General features: G+C 42.6%; 1 protein-coding gene across 1 annotated transcript in view; it reads left to right on the top strand.

The window, feature by feature from the left end:
* The window catches only part of LOC121285134 (receptor tyrosine-protein kinase erbB-4-like), a 1,067,779-nt gene that overhangs the window by 626,771 nt on the left and 424,967 nt on the right, over nucleotides 1-16,041 (top strand). Inside the window, exon 5 of the mRNA XM_041201314.1 lies at nucleotides 3,221-3,286. Coding sequence (XP_041057248.1) covers nucleotides 3,221-3,286 — 66 coding nt within the window. The remainder of the gene's footprint in view (nucleotides 1-3,220; nucleotides 3,287-16,041) is intronic.

Raw genomic sequence — 16,041 nt, 5'->3', positions numbered from 1 at the left:
CATTAACATTAAAATGTATTTTGAATAAGCAACTTATATATGCGTGGTACAAATAAACAGATGGTGTGGAATGACAGCAAATTATACCCAGACGATGCCAGCCAGCCGCAGTTTGCAGAGATAATTACCTTAAATGAACTCTAATGCAGCAACATCGTGACACTTAAACAAGGCCTGTGACAAGATGTGTAATTACAGCAGTAACCTTTTGAACCCATCAAAGAAACTACTGAGATATCATTTTAGAGAGATCAGGGGAAAAATGACCCAAAAGAGAACAAATCTCTATAACCTCTGCAGAAAGCAACAGCTGAAAAAGTGTGTCCAAGCGTTGGTAGATGCACTATAGATGGTCAGTAACCTTTTAACACTGAGCTCCTGTGGCCTGCTTTTATCTGGTATGACTGGATGTCTATATCATAGAATCACTTAGCACAGAATGGGGGGGCATTCAGCCCATTATGCCTGTTCCAGCTCTTTGAAAGAGCTATCCAATTAGTCCCACTCCTTTTTCTCTTTCCCCAAAGCCTTGGTATAAGAAGAATAAAGATTGGACTCAGATGAACGGACTGCTATTGATACATATAAAGTTGATGAGCAGTCACAAGCTGAGTTTTACATGAGAACAATTGCCATACTTCTATGTTTAGGTTCAGAGGGCTGAAGGAAAATGTAAATCATCACTAAGAAAACCTCACAAGGAGCTGCAAGAGGTTTTTCTTTTATTTTTGTCTGTAAACATGGTGATTTGAACAAGTAGGGTTTGGTTAATAGGTTTTGGTCTGTCTTCTCAATCTTTCCACAATGTTTTTGTTAAATTATGAGAAGTGCATCCTATCTTGAACAGACAAAAGAAAACTAGTAAATTTAACTGCCTTGCCCATTTTCTAGAATAATTGATGGAGTTAATCTAAGAATGTACAAAATAGGAGCACGAGTAGGCCAGATGGCCCCTCGACCAGTTCAATAAAATCATGGCTGATCTTTTGCTTCAATTCCAGTTTTGCACCCTATCCCCTTATCCCTACATTTCTTTAGTGTTCAAAAATCTATTTATCTCAGTTTTAATCTAGAAGTACAGCTCCCTGAGGTGGAGAATTCCAAAGATTCACAACCCTTTGCATGAAGAAATTTCTCTTCGCCTCAGTCCTAAAGCTCTGAGACTATGACCCCTGGTTCTAGACTCTCCAGCCAGGGGAAGCAACCACTCAGTATCTATCCTGCCAAACCCCCTGGTTGAATTAACTCAGGTGGCGGTTTGGCGTCCAAAAGTAAGAAAGGCCTTCCAATGATTCCTCCTCAGTGGTCCAATGCAATGAGTAAATAAACTACAGGGTGATCTGCTGAGTCATACAGGGAGGTCCTACCAGTCTGGATGGAGTTAGCAGCTCTCAACAGTGTAACTCACCATCATAATGCTCTGTGCAGTAAAGAGGAAGCCAGCCTAAGTTTACATTTCTCGCCACTTTTCCATGCTAAGGTAAGTAATGTGGAGATGCTTACTGTCCAGGCACTTGCACATAGAATGACTGTTAAGGGGAGGTGTTGAACAGCGGTTTGTGCCTGTGGAATCATATCCCAATACCAATCAACAGAATGCAAGAGAGAAATTATTTATAAAAATTCCAGTGATGGTTAATATGTAATAAAGCATTACTCAAGTAACTGAAGTCATTCTTTGACATGGCATCAAGCAGCTGGTGCAAAAAAATGCCAGGTTTCAAAACGGTGATCAAAAATTTACCTCAGGCAGTCACTGGCCTCCTCACTCTCATCTTGCTGTAAATCCCCTCCCTGGGCTCCTGCCTGTAGCCCATCATCAGCTGTCCTGTTCTGTGTGAGGTGCTATAAAATTACAGTTTGTTTGTGGCTTTCATTGTTGAGGATTTATTGGATTTCTAAACCATTTAAACACATGTTCCATAGCTCCATGAGGACATTCTCCACAGTTAACCTCAACATTAGGTTAATAGCTTGAAAATCAATGAGTGTGATCAGAGATACAGATACTAATCAACATCTCCTGCTGAGTGGAATCACTGCGTACAGGCTCTGTGTTAGTATGGGGAATCTTTGATCCTTAAAGATATCTGCAATTCAGAGAAAAAATACAGCTTCCAATGGAGCAGGCACTTGGAAAGAGAAGGAACTTGTATTTATTTTGTGCCTTTCACCTTACCAGGTTGCCAAACAGTGCTTCATGGTGTGACATAGACTGTACAGTGCAGAGGCAGGCCATTCAGCCTAACTTATCCTTCTGTTTTTCTTTCTCCCTCATGTACTTATCTAGGCTGACATTCCAGTGCTGTACCGAGGGAGTTCTGCGCTGTCAGAGATGCTATCTCTCAGTTGAAATGTTAACCTGAGGGCCCATTTGCTCTCTCAGGTAGATGTTAACGAGCCCAGGGCACTGTTTCAAAGAGCAGCAGAGTGCCCTGACCAATATTTATCCCTCGGTCAACATCACTAAAAATAGACTATCTGCTCATTCCCACTTTGCTGTTTGTGGAAGCTGGTTGTGCACAAATTGGCTGCTGAGTTTCCTACATTACTACAATAATCAGACTTCAATAGCACATCGTTGGCTGCAAAGCACCTTGGTGGCCCTGAGACTGTGAAAGCTGCTATATAAATGCAGAAATTTTTTTAAATCCAAACTATTTGCCTCAACTACTCCCTGTGGTAGAGAGTTCCACTTTCTTACCACACTAGCTAAAGGTGTTTCTCCTGAATTACTTGACTTCCTGGTGACTATCGAATAATTGTGTTGTCAACTCCCCCACAAGTGGAAACAACTCCTCTACATCCACACTATCAATCTGTTCATAATTTTATAGATTTCTATTGTTCACATCACAGCACCTCAGCTTGTTCAGTTTTCTTTGAAATTTGTAGCCCCTCCATTTCTGAACATCCTTGATATCACTTTCTCCAGTACTTCTTTATCCTTTTTATAATATGGAGACTATGAACAGCACTATGAGAATATCTCCACCACACATACTGCAGAGGGACCAGAAGATGGCCCACCACATTCTTCTCAAGGGCAAATGAAGATGGGCGATAAATACTTGCCTTGTTGGCGACGTCCACATCCTGGGAATTAATGACAATGAAAGTACTTTGATATAAGAATGAAATGCCTTCATCGTTATAAGGTAGGCCAATATATTTAGTGTGCTGACAGTGCTAACTTGGAGTCATTGTGGTTACTGTGTAGGTGGGAGATGCCACAAGTCGTGCAATGGCCGATGCTGGGGACCATCGGAGAACCAATGTCAGACCCGTGAGTATCTTTCATAAAGTACGTTTTCAAGATGGATTTAAACAGCGGGCCTGTAGATATCGCTTGCTCATTAGCTCAAAGTCGTTGAGTGTAAGATCAGATCCTTACTTAATGCAATTGCATACACAGTTTTTGTTACATCAAATCCACAGCACAAGAACATGCCATTCAACCCAAGGAGCTATGCTGGTGTTTGTATGCCACACCATTGTAATGAACAATCTGTTGTACAGATGTAGGCTACATCTTAGTAAAATTGACAAAGCAGCTTTATCAAAAAGGAATAATCTATATTGAGGCAAAAGCAAAATACATTGGATGCTGGAAATCTGAAATAAAAATGGAAAATGCTTGAAATACTCAGTAGGTCAGGCAACATAAAACATTTCAGCTCTGATATGTTATTTATCGGCAGAAATTTTTGCTCGGCGGGCTGGCGCGTGCCCGACCCTCTTGAGCGTGAAATGACGTGCATTGACGTTGGCCAAGCATGCCAACGTCAATGCGCAGTTGCGTGATAGTTCGGTCGGTGGGTGGGCGACGGAGTCGGCAGCATGCCTGCCGACAATTAAAAGGCCTGTTAAGGCCATTAAATAATCAATTAAGGTAAATTTTTCATTGCTGGTTGGCAGGCAGGCGAAAGGGCAAAGTGGCCTTTGCATTTTTTGGAAACCTCATCCACAGGTGGGATGAGGTTTCCAAAAGCAAATAAAAATAAAATAAAAGTTTTGCAATTGAATTAATTACATGTCCTGCTCATGTGACAGAGTCAGAGTCACAGAGGACGTTTTATTACATTTTTATTTTCTGTTATTATTATTATTATTTTTTGTTATACCCCTTCATCTCCCTGATGCAGCTCCGTGCCTCAGGGAGATTATGCAGCGCTCACTCGCGCGCATGTGCAAAGTTTGCACTCGGCCCGCTTGCCCTCATCCCCCCACCCCCACCCCACCACACAGACAGCACTCAGCCTTTAAGGCCCGCCAAGGTGAAATCACGGTGCAGTGCTGTTAACGGCTTCCCGACTGCCCCGGCCTGCCGAGACTGCCTGCCAAGGGCAAAATTCTGCCCTATGTTTTCCCACCATAGATGCCACTTGACCAGCTGAATATTTCCGGTATTTTCTTTCATCTGTTTTGAGGGTTTGCTTTGTAATTCACAATCTTTAGTTTTACAGCCTCAGTTGATTTAAACACTGAACAAGAAGTGAGTACTGGGTGATAAGAGACAAATATTTTATCTGCATAAGGATTGAATGAATTATTTTTTCCAAGAGGATGGGTTAGCTAAAGTGAATGTAAACAAACCGAACTAGCATTCATTCATTCACTTCTCAATAGATCTAATGTGGCTGAAACCTCTTGACTCACTGTATAAAATGTACAGTGACTGTTAAAATAGCATAAAGATTTGAATTAATATATCAAAAATAGAAGCTTAGAAATGAGTGCCACATTAGTATGCGAAGGCTGTGATTGTGTAACATTATATTATCCGCTTTTCTATAACAGGTGGCTTTTAAAAATTATTTTAAGCCACTTATTTTGAATACATCCATTAAAATAGTGGATAAAGTAATTAATCCAAACAATCCTGGCCATTCATGCACAAAGTCATTGACAGGCTGGACATTTCAATCTTGAGTCATTTGGTTATAAAAAATATAAGCTATTTGGATGCATCTTATTGTGAAAAATAACCTCAGCAAATGTTTACAAAGTGCCTTACTCTTCCCCGCCATTATAAATTTCACTCTTAGCATTTCACCAAGGTTGGGCTAACGAGGGATGAATACTTGCCTCCACTTTCTTTTATAAAGTTCTCCTGTCTTTGCTGAAGAATTGTTAGTTACAGCACTGCTCTGAGAGAAGCTGCAAAACAGACTTTGGGCAGAATCTTCTGGCTGGCGTGTGGGTGGTGGAGCCCGCATGCCAGTGCTTAAAATGTCGCGCGAGCATCCCGATGTCAGCGCGTGGCATTCCGATATTTCGGTCGGCAGGCGCACTATGCAGCCATTGATTAAAGGCCTCATTAAGGCCCTAAACTTGCTAATCGTTGATGATTTTGAGGGGCCTGTGTGAACTTGGGCTTGGTGCATGGGCCCAACGGGCAGGCGGGTAGGAGATTTTTTTACAAACCTCATCCAATGGCGGGATGAGGTTTGATAGCGGTTTTAAAAACGTTTAATAAAGTTTTTGTTCATTTCATTAACATGTCCCATCTCATGTGACATTTTCACATGAGGGGGACATGTTAATGAATTTTTTATTTTTCTATTTTTTATATTTGCCAGCCTTTCAGCGATCTCCCTGAGGCAGCACCTGAGACTTTCCCTCAGGGAGATGTGCGTTCTTTCGTGCGTATGCACGTAAGAGCGCGCCCTCACAATTGGGGAATCCCTCCCGCACTCAGTGTCTGAAGAGGAATTGGACAAGTTTAAAATACTGTATTGAATGAAAGTTGGGCTTGTTCCACTCTGCCAGGGCATCACCTGGTGCGGAACAACTTCTATCTCAGGCAGCTGCCTCCCAAGGTGGTGCTACCTGTGACTGCAGACATGTCTGTTAGCTCAGTTATAACAGGCCCCTGCCTCTGAAAGCACAGCTCTCCTATCAAAAGTGAGTCTGGGGAATTAATAATAGAAAATAAGGAGATGACAGATGAATTGAACAAGTATTTTGTATCTGTTTTCACCAAAGAGGATACGAGTAACATCCCAGAAATAGCTGTAAATCAGGAAATGGAAGGAAGGGAGGAACTTTAAAAAAAATTACAAACACCAGGGAGGAGTATTGAGCAAATTGTTGGAGCTGTGGGCTGGAGAAATCCCCAGGTCCTGATGGACGTCATCCTAGGGTCTTAAAAGAAGTGGCTAGTGCGATGGTTGATGTGTTGGTTTTAATTTTCCAAGATTCCCGAGGTTTGGGGAAGGTTCCATTAGATTGGAAAATAGGAAATGTAACTCCGTTATTCAAAAAAGGAGGGAGACAGAAAGCAGGAAACTACAGGCTAGTGAGCTTGACATCTGTCATAGGGAAAATGTTAGAAGCTATTGTTAAAGATGTTATCGCACTTAGAAAAATTCAAGGTAATCAGGCAGAGTCGACATGGTTTTGTGAAAGGGAAATTGTGTTTAACCAATTTATTGGAGTTCTTTGAAGGAGTTACGTGTGCTGTGGATAAAGGGGGAACTGATAGATGTACTGTATTTAGATTTCCAGAAGGTGCCACATCACAGGTTATTGCAGAAAATAAAAGCTCATGGTGTAGGGGGTAACATATTGGCATGGATAGAAGATTGGCTAGCTAACAGGAAACAGAGAGTTGGCATGTATGTGTCTTTTTCTGGTTGGCAGTTCAGAGAAGGTTTACTAGGTTGATACCTAGAATGGGTGGGTTGTCTTATGAGGAAAGGTTGGACAGATTAGACTTGTATCCATTGGAGTTTCAAAGAGTAAGAGGCCTGATTGAAACCTTTAAGATCCTGAGGGGTCTTGACAGGTTGAATGTGGAGAGCATGTTTCCTCTTGTGGGAGAATCTAGAACTAGGAGTCACTTTAAAAATAAGGGGTTGCTCATTTAAGACAGAGATGAGGAGGAATTTTTTTTTCTCTGAGGGTCGTGAGTCTTTGGAGCTCATGCTCAAAAGGCAGAGCAAGCAGAGTCTTTGAATATTTTTAAGGAAGAGCTAGATAGATTCTTGATAACCAAGTGGGTGGAAGGTTATCAGGGGTAGGCAAGAATGTGGAGATGAGGTTACAATCAGATCAGCCATGATCTTATTGAATGGCGAAGCAGGTTTGAGGGGCTGAGTGGCCTATGCCTACCCTCTCTAGAGATGCTACCATCATAGAAATAGGATGTGAAATGTTTGGACATGCCTTCATGCATGTCTATGAAATATTGTTCTGTAAAGTGCTAAAAGATAAGGGCGATTTTCATTTACCATGTGTAGTTTCACAGTTTATTAACACACAAGCCCAATGCTATCCATTTCTTACCCTAGGGTGCATAAACCATATTTTCTCAACTTTCTGCCAGTGCTTGGATTTGAAGGAGTCTGATTTACTTGCAGATTTCTCTCCTTGTTGGCAAGTTCCTAGTTTCTTCCCAGCCCCGCTCTGCGTTCCCACAACAATATTGCAGTGAGCTATCATTCAGTGTATAGGGATTACACGTGCCCTTCCAAGCCTTCCAAATAGGGCACCATGTCTCTGTGCCAACTTGTATTGAATTCAAAAAGATTGGGATTCAGCTCAAAATGAAAAAGAAAGAACTTGTATTTGCATAATGTCTTTCAAAACAATCGGACACCCCTGAGTATGTCATAGCCAATGAAGTACTTTTGAAGTGTAGTCACTATTGTCATGTAGGGTAACAAACAGCAATGAGTTAAATGACCAGATGTCTTCCTGGCTATTCTTCAAAGGTCTTCAATAATCACAGGGCTTCAGTTTAATATCTCACCCAAAAGATGGCACCTGTGACATTGCAGCACTTCCTCACTCCTCGTTTAGGTGATGAAGCTCTGAACTGAGATTTGTACCCATGACTATATGATTTAGAGGTGAGAGCGCTACCCACTGAGCCAAGGCCCTCATTGAGTTGCGACTCTTTTGGGTTCTGCTTTCATTTCAATGCTAAGTGATCAGTCCCGGATGCGTGGGTCTATGATAGTCAATGGCACCCCATTATTAACATTTGTATCCAGTTTATGTCAGAGTACAAAAGTTAAGGAAATAGATAAGAGTGAAATAGATTAAAAGGGTAACATTCTAATGCTCTCCTTGTGCATTCCTGGCAGGCGTGGGAAATCATGGATGCCTGTGTATGTGTAGTGATGCTTTGTGGTCAAGTGCGTCCAAGCGTTAAGTTTTGGAATAGGAAAAGTTCCATTGTGTTCAATAATCCTGCCCTTTCTTTGTAGGTCAGCTGCATCTGTCTCTCATCCTTTGTCACATCACAATCTTCAAAATGACCATTTCCAAAAATGTATTTAGTCAGCTCTTGTTTTCATTTACTTCAACCCCATTTCCGAACCTTATCCTGTATTTCATTGTTTGGGTGAGGAACTTCTGTCTGGCTTCCCTCCTTGCCCCCAAGTTTCTCAGAGGCAAATTTACCGGACCAGCTCTGGTGGACTCCCAGCCCCGAGACAGGCCTAGAGAACTAAGATGCTGGTTTCCACCCCATGTTTAGTCAGTGAAAGAAAGGCAAGAGGGTATGACAGCGTCTCTCTAAAGCTGGGAGTTACCATTTTCCCAACCTCAATGGGGCCCAATCAGATGGTCCGGAAGCATTGGGATCAGGAGTGGTGGGTTTCATGGGGGGCAGGGAATGATGTAAGAGAGACAGCCTGGACCCACAAAGTTGAGTCACATTTTTTTAAAGAAGGGGCCACAGAAATTGTTTCTCCAGGGGTTTTTTATTTGTTCACTATATGTGGGTGTCGCTGGCTTGGCCAGCATTTATTGCCCTTAAGAAGGTGGTGATGAGCTGCCTTCTTAAACTGCTGCAACCAATGTGGACAAGGTACACCCGTAGTGCTGTTAGGAAGGGAGTTCCAGGATTTTGACTCAGCGACAGTGAAAGAACTACGATATAGTTCCAAGTCAGGAAGGTGTGTGCCTTGGGGGGGAAAACGTAGGCAGTGGTGTTCCCATGCACCTGCTGCCCTTATCCTTCCAGGTGGTGGAGGTCCTGGGTATGGAAGGTGATTTTGAAGGAACTTTCATGAGTTGCTGGCATCAGTTTCCAGAAATCACCATACTAGTTTGGGTGCCAATCCAGTTTCATGCAGTCAAGGTGCTTGCACGCTGACCTTGCATAGTCGGACACAATGCTTCAAAACCACTGGATTGTTGTAGCCTTTCACTGTGTATAATACATTATAGGTCCTGCATGTAGCCTGCACATCCTGTGAGCATCACAATTACTTCCATCAACAAATTTTCTAGCGCACTTAGTTGTTAAAACTCATACTGTTAGCAAACCGTCAATCAACAACACATTGTCATGGAGATCTGCCAGTAATGAATAGTTTGCTCTCATCGATTTGTGTAAACCCCCTACACCATTTTGCAAATATCAATTAGATCACCTTTTGTTTCCAAAGACAACAAACCCAGATCCCAGAACTTTTCCATAGAATTGAAATTCTTGGTACCCAGAATCACTTCTGTTGCAGTTTTTTTTGGGCACAATATTCTGCTGTCTGTATCCTAACTTGCAGCATGTCCTATTCCACCATCACCCTGTGCTTGCTGACCTACATTGGTTTCCAGTCTGGCAATGCCTCAATTTTGAAAATTCTCATCCTTGTTTTCAAATCTCTCCACTGTCTCTCCCTTCCCTATCTCTGTAACTTCTGCCTTCCCTGTGACCCTCTCAGATCTCTAGGTTCTGCCAATTCTGGCCTCTTGAGCATCCCCAATTTCATTGCTACACCATTGGTGGTCATGTCTTCATTGCCAAACTAGTATAGCAATTTCTGGAAACTGATACCAGCAACTCATGAAAGTTCCTTCAAAATCACCTTCCATACCCGGGACCTCGACCGCCTGAAAGGACAAGGGCAGCAGGTGCATGGGAACACCACCTACAAGTTTCCCTCCAAGTCACACACCTTCCTGACTAGGAACTATATGTCTGGAATTCCCTCTCTAAACCTCTGTCTCTCGACCTCTCCTTCTTGTCATGGCCAGTCTCAGGGCGTGGTTCCCCAATTTGTTATGCGCCTGGGTGAGGAGGGATGAACTGGCCCCCTTTCTTTATTCAACTCTCTCGGTTGGTCACAACAAGGTTAATTTAAAAATGATCCTTTCCCTCGTGGATACCTTTATCCAGTCTAAATATATTTATGCTTTAGAAGGAGCCAATTTAATTGGGCTTTCTTGAGTCAAAGAAAGATTAAATTTATTAGTTACTAAATGCCCAAGAAAAAAATAATAAAAATGCAACACACAAATACACACAGATTAGAAATGAGAAGTTGAGTCCAAAAATAAAAGTTAAAAATAATATATGAATCAGTCTTTGGCTTGTCCATGAGAAGTAGATGGTGAAATGTGGCTGTGAAGTTGGGTGATTCCAGTAGAGCTGACTTTGACAGTTTAACAGTTGGTTTGGAGACACTTGGTTCTGCAGGTTAGCTGAAGGAGTTGTCCTCTTTCCTTTTTGACAGTGTGTGATCAACATATAATAATTTTCATAACACTTTTCTGGTTTTTTGCAAAGTAGATTTATAGGGGTAAGTATAGTTGAGTCTGTGTGTGATTTAATTACATTTGGAGTCAAGTAGACTGCAAGTTTGAAATCATTAAAAGAAGCTAGGTGCTTGACATGCTAATGAGTAAACATGGATGCAGGAACAAAAACAAAAATACCTGGAAAAACTCAGCAGGTCTGACAGCATCTGCGGATAGGGATACAGTTGACGTTTCGAGTCCGTATGACCCTTCATCAGAACTAAGACATATAGAAATGAGATGAAATATAAGCTGGTAGAGGGAGCTGGGACTGGTAGAGCTCGATAGGGGGCCAGTGATAGGTGGAGACCAAGAAGAGACTGCCAAAGATGTCATAGACAAAAGGACAAAGGGGTGTTGATGGTGGTAATATTATCTAAAGAATTTGCTAAGGAGGGCATTAAGGGTAGCAAGCAGGACAAGCTAGTGGCAGATGGCCTTAGTGGGGGTGGGGTGGGGGAAGGGATTGAAGTGGGTTAAAAGGTGGAGATGAAACAAAAGGATGGAGGAGAGAATTCATGATCTGAAATTGTTGAACTCAATATTAAGTCTGGAAGACTGTAAAGTGTCTAGTCGGAAGATGAGGTGCTGTTCCTCCAGTTTGCGCTGAGCTTCACTGGAACAATGCGGCAGGCCAAGGACGGACATGTGGGCATGAGAGCAGAGTGGTGTGTTGAAATGGCAAGTGACAGGGAGGTCTGGGTCATGCTTGCAGACAGACCAAAGGAGTTCCGCAAAGCAGTCACCCAGTCTGTGTTTGGTCTCTCCAATAGAGAGGGGACCGCATTGGGAGCAGCGAATGCAGTAGACTAAATTGAGGGAAGTGCTAGGGAAGCACTGCTTCACTTGAAAGAGTGTTTGAGCCCTTGGACGGTGAGGAGGGGGGAAGTAAAGGGGCAGATGTTGCACCTTCTGTGGTTGCATGGGAAGGTGCTGTGGGAGGGGGTTGAGGTGTAGGGGGTGATGGAGGAGTGGACCAGGGTGTCCCGGAGGGAACGATCCCTGTGGAAAGCCACCAGGGGGGTGAAGGGAAGATGTGTTTGGTGGTGGCATCATGCTGGAGTTGGCGGAAATGGCGGAGGATGATCCTTTGAACGCGGAGGCTGGTGGGGTGATAAATGAGGACAAGGGGGGCCCTATCATGGTTCTGGGAGGGGGAGAAAGGTGTGAGGGCGGATGCGCGGGATATGGGCCGGACACAGTTAAGGGCCCTGTCAACCACCGTGGGCAGAAAACCTCCGTTAAGGAAGAAGGAAGACATGTCCGAGGAACTGTTTTTGAAAGTGGCATCATCAGAACAGATGCGATGGAGGCGAAGGAACTGAGAGAATGGGATGGAGTCCTTACAGGAAACATGGTGTGAGGAGCTATAGTCGAGGTAGCTGTGGGAGTCAGTAGGCTTGTAATGAATATTGGTGGACAATTTATCACCAGAAATGGAGACAGAGAGGTCAAGGAAGGGAAGGGAAGAGTCAGTGATAGACCATGTGAAAATGATGGAGGGGTGGAAATTGGAAGCAAAATTAATACATTTTTCCAGATCTAGACGACAGCATGAAGCGGCACCGAAGCAGTCATCGATGTACCGGAGAAAGAGTTGTGGGAGGGGGCCTGAGTAGGACTGGAACAAGGAATGTTCCACATACCCCATAAAGAGACAAGCATAACTGGGGCCCATGCGGCTATCCATAGCAACATCTTTTATTTGGAGAAAGTGAGATGAGTTTAAGGAGAAATTATTCAGTGAGAGAACAAGTTCAGCCAGATGGAGGAAAGTAGTGGTGGATGGGGATTGTTCGGGCCTCTGTTCGAGGAAGAAGCGGACAGCCCTCAGACCATCCCAGTGGGGGATGGAGGTGTAGAGGGATTGGACGTCCATGGTGAAGAGGAGGCAGTTGGGGCCAGGGAACTGGAAATTGTTGATATGATGTAGGGCGTGAGTGGAATTGCGGATGTAGGTGGGAAGAGACTGGACAAGGGGAGAGAGAATGGAATCAAGATAGCAAGAAATGAGTTCCATGGGGCAGGAACATGAATGCTGGCTTAGCATGTAAGATGTGAAGGGAATTTGCATTTTTAGATAAATGAAGAGATTTGGATTTCAAAGGAATCTTAGTCTGTTTACAACTAGCCATATAAACAAGGCTAAGGAATGTGTTTATTTTTCCCAAAGGTTATGGACAATATATATTGGCACCATGAAAGTTTTTACATTATGATGAAAATACATATTTTCAAAGACATATGGAACAGTAGAATTTATATATTAAAAAGAGAGAAACATATATAAAAGAGAATGAAAGGCTATGTGTCAGAAGTTCATGTAAGATCTAACAGGAGTGTGTGAAATAGCCTTAATGAAGCCTCGAGCCATTTGTGCATAAACCTGCTATATAGCGAAACTGAAGTTTGGGCAAAGCCATTTGGAATTCCACTGTCAAGTGGGTATTGTGACAATTTGCTGGTTCTGTTTTAAATCTCAAATCTATTTTGGACCATCGCCTTAAAGGGAGCGTAACTGGGAATAAGGTTAATTAGGAATTTTAGGAGCTATTATAGTAGTAAGTAATTATGTGTGTGCTTGAAATCTTATATATTTTGTTAATAAATATTTTAACTTAATTTTTTAAATCTCTAAAGGTTTTGGTAGGCTTATTACTTCTGAATTCAATGCACACATCTCGTAATAAATACAAATGGAAAAACTTGTGCTAGCGCAGCTAAGCTTCCCTTGTGGATTTGTCCACCTGGCACGCATCATCTGTCACGTCATCATACTGTGGCTTTGCTGACTTGTGACTTGCCTCCAGCAACAGAGAGAGAAGAGATTTTTACCTGCAAGCTGCAGGGATGCCTATTTGCTGTTCTTCTGCTGTGACATTCACAGCAGGTACTAGCACACCAGAACTAGAACACCAGAACTAGAACACCAGAACTAGAACACCAGAACTAGCACACAACAGACCAACATTTCAGCTGGCTTTTTAACCCCTTTTCTTGTGTATTCCTGGAAGAGAAAAAAACAAACATGTCTTTCGCCCAGAACCTGCTTTCTTTCAACTCCACATTCTGAGATATAATTCAACAGGAGATGGCTCCTGATGAGCTGGTAATCAATCTCCATTGACTCCGCAACCACAGGAGATTAGAGTGCAGCCCTTTTGCACTGCATCTCTCCCTTTCAAGTCTCTCTGTCTGAAGTAGGCTTTAACACCTTTTACATGCAACATTCCTTTCTCCCTGGACTAGTCGGTCAAGGGTAATTCACATAGGAGTTTTCCAGCAAGGCTCAGCCAGCTTTTGCTTGTATGTCCTTTTTAAAAAACACATGCCTTCCTCAAAAAGTTCAATATGCTCGTAAGTAATTCAGGCTGTGGTCCACTGTCATGACATCTTTTCAGATGCTCCTGAAAATATCTCTTCTGGGCTGGAGAGGAACATGGAGTGGGAGGGAAGGATCCAGTTGTCATGGTCCACATAGGTAGGACCAGGAAAGAGGTTCTGCTGAGGGACTATGAGCAGCTCAGGGCTAAATTAAAAGGCAGAACCACAAAAATAATAATCTCCAGATTACTACCTGAGCCATGTGCAAATTGGCATAAGGTAAATAAGATCAGAGAGGTAAATGCGTGGCTCAAAGATTGATGTGGGAGAAATGGGTTCTGATTTATGGGCTCTGGGGAAAGAGAGAGCTGTTCTGTTGGGGCGGGCTTCATTTGAAACATGCTTGGACCAGAGTCCTGGTGAATTGTATAACTATAGTTGTAGGTAGGACTTTAAACTAATTAGTGGAGCGGAGGGTTCAATTGAAGGGAGGTTTAAAAAGTCAAAAAGAAACAAGAGAGTAAAGGTGCAGGGTAGTGGAGAGGCGGACGATAATCAAAGTGTGACAGGAAGGGGCAGAAAATATAAGCAGAAGAGTGCAGCAGAAATTAGAACCAGAATGACCAATAATGGTAAAGAGTCAAAGCTTAAGGCTCTTTATCTGAATGCATGTAGCATTTGTAACAAGATAGATGAGATGATGGCACAAATAGAAATAAATGAGTATGGCTTTATAGCTACTACAGAGATGTGGTTGCAGGGTGACCAAAACTGGGAACTCAATGTTTTGGAAAAATAGGCAAAAAGGCAAAGGAGGTGGGGTAACTTTGTTAATAAAGGAAGGTATCAGTGCGGTGGTAAGTAGTGATATATGTGTAATAGATCATGATGTGGAATCAGTTTGCTTGGAAATAAGGAATAGCAAGGGGAAGGTGGGAGTTGTCTATAGGCCCCCGAAGAGTTGCTTCACTGTAGGGCAAAGTATAAATCGTGAAATAATGGAGGCATGTAATAAAGACACTACAATTGTCATGGGTGATTTTAATCTGCATATTGACTGGACAAATAAAATTGGCATGGCAGGCAAATTTGTAGCGTGCATCAGGGATTGTTTCTTAGAGCAGTATGTTGCAGAACCTACCCGGGAACAGACCTAGTAATGTGTCCTGAGGTAGGATTAATAAGGGATATCATAGTTAAGGATCCTCCAGGGGTAGTGATCACAACATGATAGAACTTGAAATTCAATTTGAGGGTGAGCGACTTGGATCTCAAAACCAGTGTCCCCAAATTAAATAAGGGCAATTACAGAGGTATGAAAAAAGAGTTGTCTAAAGTGGGCTGGGAAAATAGACTAAGGAGAAGGTCAGTGGATGAGCAGTGGCAGACATTTAAGCAAATATTTTGGAACACTCAGCAAAAGTTTACCCTGGTCAAAAAGAAGCACCCGATGAGAAGGATGAACCACCCATAGTTAACAAAGGTGGCCAAGAAGAGTTCCAGTCAAAAACTAAGGCATACAAAGCAGCAAAAGCTAGTGGTAATCCAGAGGATTGGTAATTTCTACGGGTATCTAAAAAGAGAGTGGCTAAAGTGAACGTGGGACCCTTGGACGATGCGACTGGAGAATTGATAATGGGGAACAGGGAAATGACAGGTAATTTAACAAATATTTTGCATCGGTCTTCACAGTGGAGGACACTATAAACATCCCAAAGCTATCAGATAAGTGAGGAGCTAAGGTGAGGAAAGATGTTGTAACAGTCTCTATTACAAGGGACAAAGTATTTAAGAAACTAATGGGACTAAAGGCAGACAAGTCATCAGGACCTGATGGCCTGCATCCAAGGGTTTTAAAGGAAGTGGCTGCAGAGATAGTGGAGGCATTGGTTGAAATTTTCCAGAACTCACTGGATTCCAGGAGGGTCCCAGCGGATTGGAAAACTGCTAATGTGACACCCCTGTTCAAGAAGGGAGACAAAAAGCAGGAAACTATAGGCCAGTCAGCCTAACATCTGTCGCTGGGAAAATGCTAGAGTCCATTATTAAGGAAGAAATAGCAGGACATTTAGAAAAGCTTAACCCAATCAGAGTCAACATGGTTTTGTAAAAGGGAAATCATGTTTGACAAATTTGTTAGAGTTCTCTGAGGCTTTAACAAGCAGAGTTGATAAAGTGGAA

Source organism: Carcharodon carcharias, chromosome 12 (assembly GCF_017639515.1).
Source record: "Carcharodon carcharias isolate sCarCar2 chromosome 12, sCarCar2.pri, whole genome shotgun sequence".
Lineage (NCBI taxonomy): Eukaryota > Metazoa > Chordata > Chondrichthyes > Lamniformes > Lamnidae > Carcharodon > Carcharodon carcharias.
The sequence above is the reverse complement of the archived record's forward strand: the minus strand, read 5'-3'. Positions and strand labels throughout refer to the sequence as shown.